The 13,180-nt window shown below is 40.5% G+C and overlaps 1 protein-coding gene across 1 annotated transcript in view; it reads left to right on the top strand.

The window, feature by feature from the left end:
• The first annotated feature begins 314 nt into the window (after positions 1 to 314).
• The window catches only part of VWA3B (von Willebrand factor A domain containing 3B), a 64,123-nt gene continuing 51,257 nt past the window's right edge, over positions 315 to 13,180 (top strand). Inside the window, 6 exon segments of the mRNA XM_075726659.1 lie at positions 315 to 354; positions 1,991 to 2,209; positions 4,058 to 4,152; positions 6,520 to 6,770; positions 8,884 to 9,043; positions 12,914 to 13,083. Of these exon segments, the coding sequence (XP_075582774.1) occupies positions 315 to 354; positions 1,991 to 2,209; positions 4,058 to 4,152; positions 6,520 to 6,770; positions 8,884 to 9,043; positions 12,914 to 13,083 (935 nt within the window).

Genomic DNA, 13,180 nt, shown 5'->3' with positions numbered 1-13,180 from the left:
ATTTAGAGGGAAGGAAGGGAAACCATATTGCCAATTTCCCACTTTCCCATTTCTGAGTATGGGGCTACCTGTCAACTCTGACTTCAGCCTTTCTTGGCATGGGGAGTAGCTATCCTTTTTTATTTATAATACTGTTTTCCTTGAGGAAAATCTTGATCTCAACCTTCTGCAGTTTATTATTGCCTGAGCCTGTGGAGCTGTTCTCCAGTTCATATTGACCTGTACATGGCAATATTTTAATTTTATAAAAACGTAACAATTCCTCAGGTTTTTAAGAAGAAATCAAAGAGGAGCTGCCAATCAAGAGACCTATCATGACTGGCAGTCCATGTAAGAGACCTGCCTGGAGTGACTGTGAGTATTTTAGGACTGTTTTTGCATAGGTTCCCGTGTTTTCCTGGATGACTTCCAGTTTCATTTGCAGCATTGTGGTGTGCATGCTGCTGGCTGTGTACAAGCCATTCTGAAGCTGTGCCAGTCTCACCTGTGCTGTATATGGGGTGCCGTGCTGACCTTTCTGTGTTTTCAGAGGAGGAAACTGGGAATGAGTGTTCAAGTGACTATAAAGAGTGCCTGACTGTATACAAAGCTCAAACAGCTGTAAACCTTCACCTGTCTCTCTCTAGAGTTAACATCTCTCACTGCTGCTTCTGTTTTGAGTGGAGGAGGAGTGGTGGTAAAATGTCAACCTTCACAGGCTTGCCAGCCCAGTGCCCTGCTTGTAGGACTGGTGACTGTGAAAGAGCTGGTGTCAGTCTGCACCATATAGCAAGCTACTGTCACTGAGAGATGATTTCTGAAGATACAGTCTCATTTCCTTGATGTATTATTAACTGAGGAACAGTCTGTCTAATGAACCTTTGTAACCAGGTCAGTTGTTGTAACATTTGGTCTTAGCAGAGAGTTCTGATCATATTCCATACTAGACTGAAGGTTATTTTTTAGTCATTAAAGACAGAAGTACCCTTCTTTATATTTTGGGCCGGTTTGATCCATGTGGTACATTTACAGCTAACTTGCAGCATGTGGGCAGTGGGGGACTAGGATACTCCAGAAAATGTTGATGCTGGGGAAAAGTGGACAGAAATATCAAAAGTCCACAGAAAATAAACTTAGATACAGCAAGGGTATTTAATCAACTAGAGCCAGCTTAGCTCGTGCAGAGTATTTTGGGAATGAACAGGAAATACCAAAGTCCTCCTAGAACCTCTGTGCTGAGGAACAGAGGCATTACTGTTGTCGTCGCTTCCATTTCTGCCTCAATCACTCTAGGCTCTGGGCTGTCTCTGCTGCCAGTTTCAAGTGGAGCTCGCCCAGCCAACTATACATCGGTGCTGGGATATGTTGTTCTGTAGAACTTAAAATGAAACTGGGCCTTCGTGTCCATGATTTCCTGTGCAGGCACACGATCCATCACAGCCTGGAGCAGATACTGCCAGTACCGTTGTTTACACTTGAGGTAAACGATGTGAGGAGAGGGAGTTTCACCAGCCTTGCAATAAGGTCAGGATCTGCTGCTAGCACTGCTGTTGCTTATGGTAGGAGTTCAACATATAATTGTTAAGAAATCCTTGTTTATTGCATAAGGCTTCTAATGTGCATGTAGTGATGGTCTGACGATCGTTGAATGCCTATTATGAGTTCTGATTCCCAAGATTTAGGAGAGATGTTCTAGGAAGTGGAAGAACTACCATTTGGCAAACGGGACTTAGCTTTCAGGACTTTGATTTCAGCATACAAGAGACATTTTCTTAAATAAACTGAAGGTAGATGTATATGGATGAATAAAAAGACATAACAGCAAGTAGATGTGTAGGACTGAGAGCAGCTTTCCAGATTCAGAACGTTGTTCAGTATAACAAAAGAAAACAAGAGGCGAGACATATGTCTACAGAGTACCACAGAATACAGCTAAAGAAAGGAGACAATTCAAGTGAATCATTTGGTTCAAGTATAAATGTTGTGTTTCCCTCGTTTCTCTTTACAACAGATGCCTTTGATTCAAAGCACAGAAAAGATCCTGAAGACTCCCACGAGGCCCACCAGAAGAAGTCAAAAGAGAAGGAAAGGAGACTGGCAGTCAGTCAGTGGGACATGGATGTACAGCCCCTCATTTCATCTTCTAAATGGCTTCAACTTCATGGGCTCAAAAGAAATAAATTGTCCCTATCCCAGATTTTGTCACAGATTGGATTCCAGCACAGGAAAGGTACAAGACAAATCAATAATAGAATAATTAAAAAAACCCTGACTTTCAATAGTCCATAGGGTCATGCTCATTTTGCACCCCAGCGTGCACAGAGGAGATTTTCATGTTGTCTCTTACCTTATGATAATGGCAGAAAGAGAAGCTGTATCCACAGTTGCTGACATTGCCAGTTCAGAGAACTGAGGAGCTCCATCTCCTTTTGATCTGAGAAGGACTCAGGATCTGAGCAGGGCTTTCCTTACTCAACTGTACTGTTGCTTTACCCTAGGCTCCAGTTCAAATCCTCTCCAATTTAGCTATAGATAACACACCATAAGGTCTCTGTCCATTTTTATATGGCAAATATAATGTACGCCATGCCATAATCTGTGATCTACTAGTTGATCATCAGGGCTAGCCAACCTGCTTGGGAACAGTATATTATTTCTGGGAATCTAGATTTAAGGAAGCAGTTAAATTTGATTAGAATTCAGGCTGCTTTTTGTGCAAAGTCAGGCTATAGAAAAATGTTCCTTTGCAGTTATCTGACAGCTGGAGGGGAAAAGTTTGCTAATAATTATTAATCACTGTCATAATAGTGCTTTGCAGAGTATGGTAAGATATTCTTTTCTTTGAAGAGCTTGCTGCCTAAGAAGTAGGAATTGTAATGTACTGCAGTTGTTCTAGGTTGCATAATTTAAGATTTTGGCTGGCTTGTGCCCATGGGGCATTCAAAGACCAGCAGTGCAGATCCTGAAATCCTGTATGCTGTAGATGAAGAAGAAGCTGTTAAGCAGGGTTAATGTTGTTACAGTGTAATTTTAGGAGCAGATCGTACTAGCTTAGCAGGGCCGCATGCTGTACAGAATAGCTGCTTTGTGATGTTAAATATTCCCACCTATCAGCGGAGATCCTGTAGAAGATTTCTAGCTACTGAAAGAGCAGAGTGCAACCTTTTCCTTAGTTGCACCCACTTCTGCAGCCATTTAGTTGTGTAAGAGAACAGCATTATCTGTACCAGATTTTGTATTTTGTTTGATGGACAAATATTTGCAAGTCCTGTCATGAGGTAAATGGATAATACAGAAGTTTAAGTGCCTAAACCTTTCATTTATTGTACTCCCATGTAGCTTTTTGGGCTATAAATAATTAAATGCAGGGTTTTTCCCCGCTTCTGACTAAGCTGGCAGGGAGCAGCAAGAGCAGGGCTGCTCCATGGAGGAAAAATGAGCCAGGAGCCAAAGGGGACCACAGCCCAGGCAGTGCCCTCACTGACCAGGGTGCAGTCCTGCAGCATCTAAGCACCGCAGGCAGAGCAGGGTGCTGCTGACAGTGTCCACAGACAGTCCCAGGCAGGGTGAGGTGAGGAACCATGTCTAGGGTCCAGCCAGGGACCGCAGCCAGGAGCAGCAGGAGATGGAGCCAGAAATAAGACTGGAGACAAGGCCACAGCATAGGTCTAAGATCCACATCCAGGAGACAGAACTGGAGACAAGGCTATAATATAGCACCGAGGGGTCTGTCCAGGAGAGAGGTCCACTAGCAGAACTTGAGACAGGTACACCTACGACACAGCTAAAGCAAAGACTGGGTCCCCAGGCCTGAGCACCCTGTGAATGGAAACCCCAGGTGAGGCTGATCACGGCAATCAAGGCCTGTTGGTGCCCTCATGGCCCCAACATAGAGATAGCCAGAAAAAGTTGTAAAACAAAACAATAATTAGAATTTCTCTCAAGTTTCTTAACGTCAAGAGTTCCAATACAGATATGTGTGGCTCACACAGGGATGGTATGCACATCAACCGGAAAAATACCTGTTTGAAGTAATCCTTACGATTAGCAACTTGATCTTTTGTAACCTTTACTGTAGATTATGTGACCACCTTGGGGAAACTTGTGGCTTCTCGGTATGCAGATGGTCTGTTTCCTCAATACAAGAGAGCACAAGATGGCAGTGTGTATAACGTAAGTCTGACTGATTTGTGGTAACTTTCCTATGCACTTAGAAGTTATTATCACTGTAGCAGAATGATGTGACTAAAATATCTCCCTATGGCATGAAATACTTACATTCTTTGTGAGAACTTTATCTTTTGGTCATTTTTTTTTCTGTTATGGCAAACTGTTAGTGATAATAACCTGTGGTAGAGAAGCTAGATACCTTTTTCTTTTTTCCCTTGCAAAGTCTTACGCTCTTGCCTTGGTGCAGCATTGCAGTAAATCTTTCTAGACAAGACAGTTTCTAAGCAACATTTACCCTGTCTTGAAAGAGGGAACACTTAAAAAGAAGATGCTCAGCTGAGTTAAAAAAAATAAAATCGTAGTCAATAAAACAAATGGGGATGCTGAAATAAGAAGACATAATGAGCTGTCATTGCTGATGCAAAGCGCTGCTTTGCTTGGTGCCAGCAGGTCACAAAAGGCTCAGCCTACTCTATAGAGACAGCTAGCTGGATCTCTGCCCAGGCTCATGTTCTAAGGAATGTCTTAGCAACAGCTGCTGGCGGCCCCATTGTTAAAAGGATGGATTCTGATTGAAGAGAGATGCATGTGAGCGAGGAGGGGAGAGAGTTAATTCATAAAGGATTTTACAAAAGCAAATGGCTTGTAATTTTTTCTGATAGCCAGAGTCACTTCTGAGGCACAAGGCCTAAAGATGGGAAAGGAACCATTTCAGGGAGCCTTTTCCCCTAATTTTTTCCCATTAATTTCACATTAAATATCTACATAATACCTTTTAATCTTAGAACATGTTGGGAGCTGTGGGAAGGACATTTCTGGCAGCATTAAGGTAGCAATGCCACTATACAAGATCTGGTGAGATCTCATTTATGATATTGTGTACAGTTACCACAGGCTGAGAAGAAGCAGTTCAAACGAGAACAGGTACTGGGAAGAGCAAGTAGGATGAACTGCAATGGAGTGCTGATCTTATAAGACGGCTTGGTTGATGTTGAGTATGTAAGACTGAAGAAGACTGACAAAGGGTAGCATTATTGCCCTTGAATGCCTACAGAAAGGCAAATTACAGGGATAGGGAAAAGTTATAGTTTTCTATGCTAAAAGGCATGCTAGTCCAAGAATAAATGGGTATGAATTGCTATGAATAAATTTAGGCTGGGCAGTCAGAAGTTTTCCAGCCCTTGGAGAAATGGGAATCTGGACTGGCCAACTACAAATGAAGGGGTGGTGCAAGAAAACTGCTTGATTTTAAGATGGAGTTTGATTGATGTACTCCAATAAGCTGCTTTGTATGAGTCTGGCTGTCATAAGAAGAAACTGGATTTTCTGAGTGCTCCTTCCCAGGCCTACATTCCTTTGGCAGGCAGCCTGAGACTCTGTATCTGGGAGGCACATTACAGGGCCCTAGCTGACATTAAAGAACAGAGAAAAGTACAGATGAGAGGAAGAACTGTGCAGACTGACACATAAAGTATCTTCTCCCTGATAAGTGTTCTTGTTTAAAAACATTTGTATCTCCAAGATTTTGTACTTAGTCCTGGAAAGGTAGTTGGAGGTAGAAGCTAAATTAGCTTACATGGGTCAGAGATACCGGGGGAATGTCTTTACTGGAACCTGTGGTGAATTTTTAAACACACAAATCATTTTTCATGGTGAACGTGTATACCTATATTCATAGGGAGGGTCTGCTGTCTTTCATTTTAATACTGAATCTAGGTTTTTCTTATTTTACTGATATGGTATGGGAAGTTTTAATTGTTGATTGCAGTTGACTGAACTAAATTTGCCTGAGCACCTACCCACAAATAGTTAAGCTGTAATGCTGGGCATTGTTAGTGAAGTAATAGTACAAACAGGAAATATTTTACATTTTCCTTTCAAATGCTAAAGACAAGGTGGGGATTGAAGTGCCCCAGAACCAAACCGTATGCTCCCTTGTATCGCTGTACAAAATTTTAAGAGCCAGTCAAAATTCTAGTCTAAGAAGGTACAAAGTTTCTGTGTCCTTGTTTGTTTACCCATCTGTTCTGCAGTCCTTTCTACATCCTAGCCTGTGTTCAGCTCATTCTAATTGCTCCAGTCTTGAGACAGACAAGTCAGGCAACCCACTGGCACTGTCCCATGCTCGTATAAAAAGATAATGAAAAGCAATTAGAGCAAAATGCAGTGTCTTTTCTATTATAGCTTAGATGCATTTGTCAAGTATTTGCTCTTGAAATAGTGGAAGAAGAATGGGGTTTTTTTCACTGCTACCTTGGCTGGCATATCTGGCAATTGCAGACCAGCTATTGCAGCTGTGCTAAGCTTGGGGCTGCATTTGTATTATTTGTTTTGATGTTCAGTTTCTTTCTCTCCCTTATTTAAATAAAGCTGACAGCCAAAAAAGAACTGATTCTTCATTTTCTGGATTGTCTAATGGGAGCTATTGAGTTATATAAGCAGCGAATGGAATGGTTAACCAGTGAGAGCCGGCAGATATTTGGAGTGATTCAAGAACGTTGCATTGTCATTGTTTTGGATTTTGGTACTGCAGCTCCAACTGAATTTGATCTATGTCGGGATGCACTTACTATGGTACTTCTGGAACAGGTGACCCAAATTGCCAAATTCAACCTCATTCGGTAAGCAGAAAGAATCATAGAGTCATAGAATCACAGAATCATGTTTGGGTTGAAAGGGACCTTTAAAGGTCATCTAGTCCAACCCCCCTGCCCTGGGCAGGGACATCTTCAACTAGATCAGGTTTCTCAGAGCCCTGTCCAGCCTGACCTTGAGTGTTTCCAGGGATGGGGCATCCACAGCTTCTCTGGGCAACCTGTTCCAGTGTCTCACCACCCTCACAGTAAAGAATTTCTTCCTTATATCTAATCTAAATCTACCCTCTTTTAGTTTAAATCCATTACCCCTTGTCCTAACACAAGAGGCCCTATTAAAAAGTCTGTCCCCATCTTTCTTATAAGCTCCCTTTAAGTACTGAAAGGCTGCAGTAAGGTCTCCCTGGAGCCTTCTCTTCTCCAGGCTAAACAAAGAAGTCCATGTCTGCCCATTGCTGAAGAATAAAAAGGAGTCTCATGTCATATAGACTTGTGTTTGGATGATATGCTTTCTGTAGCAGAATTTGTCCTGATTCATGTCATGGTAATAGCTATAGATCTTCCACCAAGTTTCACCCACAGTCATGCTGAGCTTGCTACTTCCATTTAACAGAAGATCTTTGTTACCCTGAAGAACAGATAAAGACTAACAGAACTGATAGATATATACTGATATAGGCCTTCTACAAATGTAGCACAGAAAACCAGAAAGATCAGGGGGACTTTATGATAGCAGTAATGCTCTTCACACATCTAAGTATTACCGAGTGAAACAGGGAGGTCCCATCTGACTGCCTAGGCACTCTTGTGTCTTTAGGCGTTACAGGTTTCTGCCTTACAGCTAAATGTACACTCCCCCAAGTGCCATAGGCACAGGCATAGTCATTTGTATTTCTATGGATTTCCATGGTCACAGAAATCAGTAGCAGAACTAGGAAACAATACTGGATTTCCATAACAAAAGACAACTGCTTGTTCCCTAACATGAGTAAGTGAATCTGGGTTTAGTTACAAATAGAAGAATAGAAGCAGCTATTCAAATTTATGTATCTCTGCACAAATTCTCATATATGCATAAAAGTTTGAACGCATAAGCTTGGGTTTGGATAGATGACTGGAATTTTGTGACTATGAAAAAAAGATGCACTAATTAGTTCATATGATTTAAAAATTGGTTCCACAATGATAATTTGTGACTATACTGTGGTTCTTAAATTTGTTTTACCCAAGCTTTGTCCTACAGATTTGATTCTGGTGCCCTATCTTAATTCTCTACACGACTGAGATTTGAAAAGTAGAAGATAACTTCCATAGCTTTTGAGAAGCACATAAAACATTTCCTTTACAAATGATCTGCAAAGCCAAGTCAAAATTGAGGCACAATAATTGTGTTCATTGATTTGTTTGCGCAGGAGGGAGACAAAGGACAATATAGCATATAAATTATTACTTTAAAAGAATCTTGGAAAACATACTTACCTTTTAGATATGCAGGAAGCTCTTCAAAATAGTGCTTGATGGAATGTCACAGATACTGGAACCAATTGGTTGTTTTATTTGCTTTCTGTCTTTTTATGTACAAAGTGCATTTGTACATACAGGCATACATGCTTATATACTTTGTACTTCTGTACTGCCATTAAGACTGAGGCCTTTGATCAATTAAAAAATCAAAAAGCTTAGCATCACAAGTTTTATTTTGATGGGTAGATAAAGATCAGCCCTACGACAAAAAAAGCACGTCAGTTAAAATGATCTGACACAAAAGTCATGCAGCAAGTTGTGGAAAGAGACCTATGGAAGCCAGATTTTTTTTTCATACACATATTTTAAAAACTTGATTGTGTTTTTGTGTTAAGGGGAGATATGAATTAGAAACTGTTTTTAAAGCACTTTAGCTCTCTTGACCCTACTTTGGAAACAGTTGTCTCAAAAAAAATTCTTATAAAAATTACAGTATTTTTGTAAGGGTTTTATTTTTCCTCTACTTCTCTTATTGCGAGTCTAGATTTAGTATCTGTGGTTTACTGTAATTATTACTTAAGAATATAAAAGAATAGTAACAATAGCAGAGCTCCACTCTTTTGCTCTGCCAACATTATTCTCACTATTTCTGATTTATAGTTAATGTCATTTTCAGGGCTGCTCAGGATCTTATGAAGTGGCAACAGAAATCTACTCCTGTGTCTGAGCATACTGTAAAGTCTGCTGTTACGTGGCTCTGGAAGCTGGACCATATGACAGCTGCCAGCCATACCAACTCTGCTGAAGCCCTGCTGGAAGCCATGAGTGATGAGGCGGTAAGCTCATACATCTTTTCAGAAGTCTCAAGTAAATCCAAGAATATTCAGTGCCAGACTGGCTACTGTGATTTGCCCTGATGAATATTGCAAAGATAAATATTAATGATGGCATTTGAAAAGGTTTTTTTTTCCCCAAGTGTATCTGCATACTATGTTTACTGATGCCCTCTTTATGTAAATGTACTGTATTTTGAATGCAGAAACTTGTTTATTTTCTTTTCTAGAGTCCACAGAATAAATAACATATTCAATCATTAAGGGAAAGAGAAAACATATTCCCATCCACTTTCTTTGTCATGTATGTTTTTCAGAGTTTACAGTTTATGAAAAAATGGCTAGTATCAACATTATTGAAGACAGGGAAATAATTTTTATTTTGTTAGGTATCCAAAGTGCTCATGAAAAATTGTATTTAAAATCCAAAATAGTAAATACGGAGATTTATTTAAGCATTAACTCATGGTAGGGGTATGCAAATTCTTTTTCATGAGCCAGATTATGGCTAGAGTTTCTTCCAGGAGAAAAAGACAAAGCATGCACAGGTATTGCTGCAATTAAATTCTGTCTGTTTCTGAAAGTACCATATTACTTTATTCATTATAGCAGAGTCACAAGACATAAAACATATATGCCATCATTTGAGCTAGTCACTTAAAACCTGTGTTGTTGAAGAGATATTTTATGAAATTTGCTTACAATGTACATTGTTTCAGTTCTCTAGCACCCGAATATAATGGAAAATTTGGCTTACTGTGTGTGGACTAGAATAATTGGTTTTCACCGCCATTTAAGATCCATCCCTGTGCACAGATCGAGTCCTAACTCCTTTGTAAGTCTCATTCTGAGGCATTGTTTGAAGGAGAAGGTAAATTTGTCTTCTGGTTCCCTATGCTGGTGGATTCTCATCCAGATGAACCTTGATGTTTGGAAACTGATATTAAAAAGGAACTGGGTGAGGAACAAATTGCGCAACAGTGAGGTTTTTTATCACTGCTTTTTTAAATGCCTCCTTCATAAATTTTATTAACATTTTCAATTTGCAGTATATTACTGATTTCCTGGTGGGAAACGAAAAACATCATATTTAGATTTCAGTATTATCTGGATGAAAAAAAGGCTTGTTGGACCTGGTGGGCCTGTGTATGAATAAACAGAAATTAAAATCTGTCCAACAGTGAGACATCTGTTATTTTTTTCTGGACATTGGTGGGCTAATGGGTAATCTGGGGTAGTCAATTGTAGCAGGTGCTCTACATAAAACAAATTTCAATTACTCCTAAATACAGTCATTATCATTCATAACTGACAGTTCACTTGAGTGCAGGCTTCACTGTACTGTGGGCTGGGGGAGACCCCATTCAACCCCATTCAGTCCTAGGCAAAAGCTGCATACTGACTGAACAGTTGTAAATGACTCATTCCTCAGAACTGGCTTCATCAACAGAAGTTGCTCCAAAACAATAGCTCTTTTTTCCCTATACTTGGCTCTTCCTGTCTTTTCCTTTAGCTGAGCTTTTCTTCCCATGTGTGGTGACTCCCTAGATTTCCCTTCCTCGTGACCTGTCAGTCCCAAGCTCAAGATCACTCTGCTGTAAGGTTGCAGTCCTTTGAGCTCTACCTGCCACAGATGCATCCACAGTGTTTAACTTGTGGTTCTGCACAGGTGCCACTCTGCAAAGTGTGGGTCACCCATCCAAAACACACCTCCCCACCGAGGAAAAGACTGTGAGGAACTGTTCATGTTGTTCTCCTTCCTTTTCTTGTATGAAGTTTGTTTGCTTGTTTAGATGGCTGCATAAATTATAATTTTCAAAATATGAAGGACTAAATGGAAAGCTCTTAACCTTTCCCCACTAATCTGTAAGGAACGTTTCCTTTGTGGTATGGTGTTGCTGGGTTTGTAGTTAAGTAGAGTGAATTGTCTGTGGTTAGCAGTTTTGTTTATTTTGTTGTGAGGAGCTGGTTCTGCATCAGCTATGCCCAAGAAATGTCAGCATTTTAAAAGTTGCAGATGCAGGCAGTAAATCCTTTGGAGGAAGTGTGAAAATTTATATCCTTATTGAATAACAAGTTTATTAATTATTGACAGTCTTTTAGGAGGGAGAGGGAGAAGATATGAATCTGAAGGAACGCAGGGAAAAGTGGTTGTGCAGTATGCACGCATTCCTCCAGGTCAGGAGCTTCTTCAGCAAAAAGAATAGGAGCAAGGTGTTGTCCAAGGACGGGGTCTCAGCTGGGAGAGCTGTGTGCATGCTCAGATAGCTTTTTAGCTCGATGAAACAAAGAGGGAACCTTGTAAAACTGAACTAAAGCACAGATAGCTGCAAGAGTTCTTTCATTTTGTTTCTGTGCACCTGTTTCTAAAGCTAATAAATATTTTGTTAATCTTGTACTTTAATGAAACACATTCATTCTTCTCTTTAACCTTAGTATTTGTCTGCCACTAACAGTGATGCCAAGACACCTGGCTGACCACAGACCTGCTTGCTCCCAAGCAAGTGTGGTCTGTAACTATGGGCCCTGCCTCCCACATGGAGTGTCTCGCCCCCTCTACAAGATCCAAGGGAAGCCCAAGGTGGCAAGGTGCTGCTTCGTTAATTTGCCTGGTCTAGCCTGAGATTGGGCTGCTGCTTGGGAGAGATGTCTTCCAGTGCTGAGGATTGCCCCAATTATTTGTGGCAAAAGGTAGAGGAGGGAGGGAGCTTGAAGTCCAGAAGTCCATGACAGTTTGTATCAACATGCTTACGATGTGGGACAGTACAGGGATCCTACAGCCTGGAAGCTTCAAGTACAAACTGGACAAAAGATGTTCATGTGCCAGTCTGTTGACTCAGGGAGCTGAAATAATCAGTATCAAAGGCAGTAGTGGAAATGCATGAACACACAAGTGATACTGAATTGGCTTCACTACTGCATGAAATTGTGTGGGTGCAGAAACATTTCCTCAGTGCCATCTGAGACTCAGATAGTTGTCTTCTCTTTTGTGGTGTATGTCCTAGTTATATTTCAGTGTATTTTTTCAGTTAAACAACTATTTATCAGATATTTATCAGTTGGTATGTACCATGCCATAGGACTGATACGCTCTACTTACTGTCTTGAACATCATCATGGTATAGCTGTTGTTATATTTGTTTTTAATGATGGTGAAAATTCAAGAAGCATACTTACCGTGAGGACTGTTAGCATGGATAAGTGCATGTAACATCAAATTCCTCATAATGTAATACTCAAGCAATAAATAAAGTACATTTCTTCAGCTTCTCTCTCTTCTTGCAATAACATTTTCGGAATATACGTGTGTGTGGTCCTAATAAACCTGCCAAGCTCCCTCTGCCTTGGGAAATATAAAAAATACAAATTATTTGTAAATACCAGCAGTAGCATTCAAAGAATGATACATCTTTCCTACCCTCAAAATACATGCTGCCAGTAAAAGTATGTCTGATATAAAAGTTCCTACTGATTTTCAGCCCTGGCAAGGCACAGGCATAGCATCTCTCTTCATAAAAGTGGAATGTGGCACAGAGCCTTGTCCTGACTAATAATACACTGGTCCTTCCTTACACCCTTCTTTGATTTCAGTTAACTTCTGTGAATAGGGGCTTGCACTGGGCAGAATCAGATCCAGGGCCTGTGTGCCAGGTTCTCTTCTCACTTCAGGAAATTTCGTGTGGACTTCATTTGAATTGCTAGTGTAAATGAGAGGGAGAACCGAAGACCTGAAAATCTTATAGCCCAAGTAATGTATCGGTTCTGCCAAATTTTCCTACCAGTACTCAGCACAGGACAGTGCTTGAATGAGCACCAGGCATCTATATAAAACAATGTCTTCCAATTCCCAATTTTTTTTCTGTTTAATGACAGGTTGAAGCCATTTATTATTTTGCTGTGGGTGATGTTCCAGTGGACACAAAGCAGCTACTTCTTGAGAAGGTTTCTGATGGCCCCTGTCCAGTCAACACTGTTTCTTTCAATGCTAGGGAAGATGAAACTATTATTTTTCTGAAAGAGTTGAGCTGCTTGGCCTCTGGCAGGTATGACAAAGAAGCACACACAGTAGTAATTTCAGTACTTGTAAAGTGCTTTCCTGCTAGGAATGGTATTGGAAGATATCTGAATATAATCCCTGTT

This window comes from Pelecanus crispus, chromosome 1, assembly GCF_030463565.1.
Source record: "Pelecanus crispus isolate bPelCri1 chromosome 1, bPelCri1.pri, whole genome shotgun sequence".
NCBI lineage: Eukaryota > Metazoa > Chordata > Aves > Pelecaniformes > Pelecanidae > Pelecanus > Pelecanus crispus.
The sequence above is the reverse complement of the archived record's forward strand: the minus strand, read 5'-3'. Positions and strand labels throughout refer to the sequence as shown.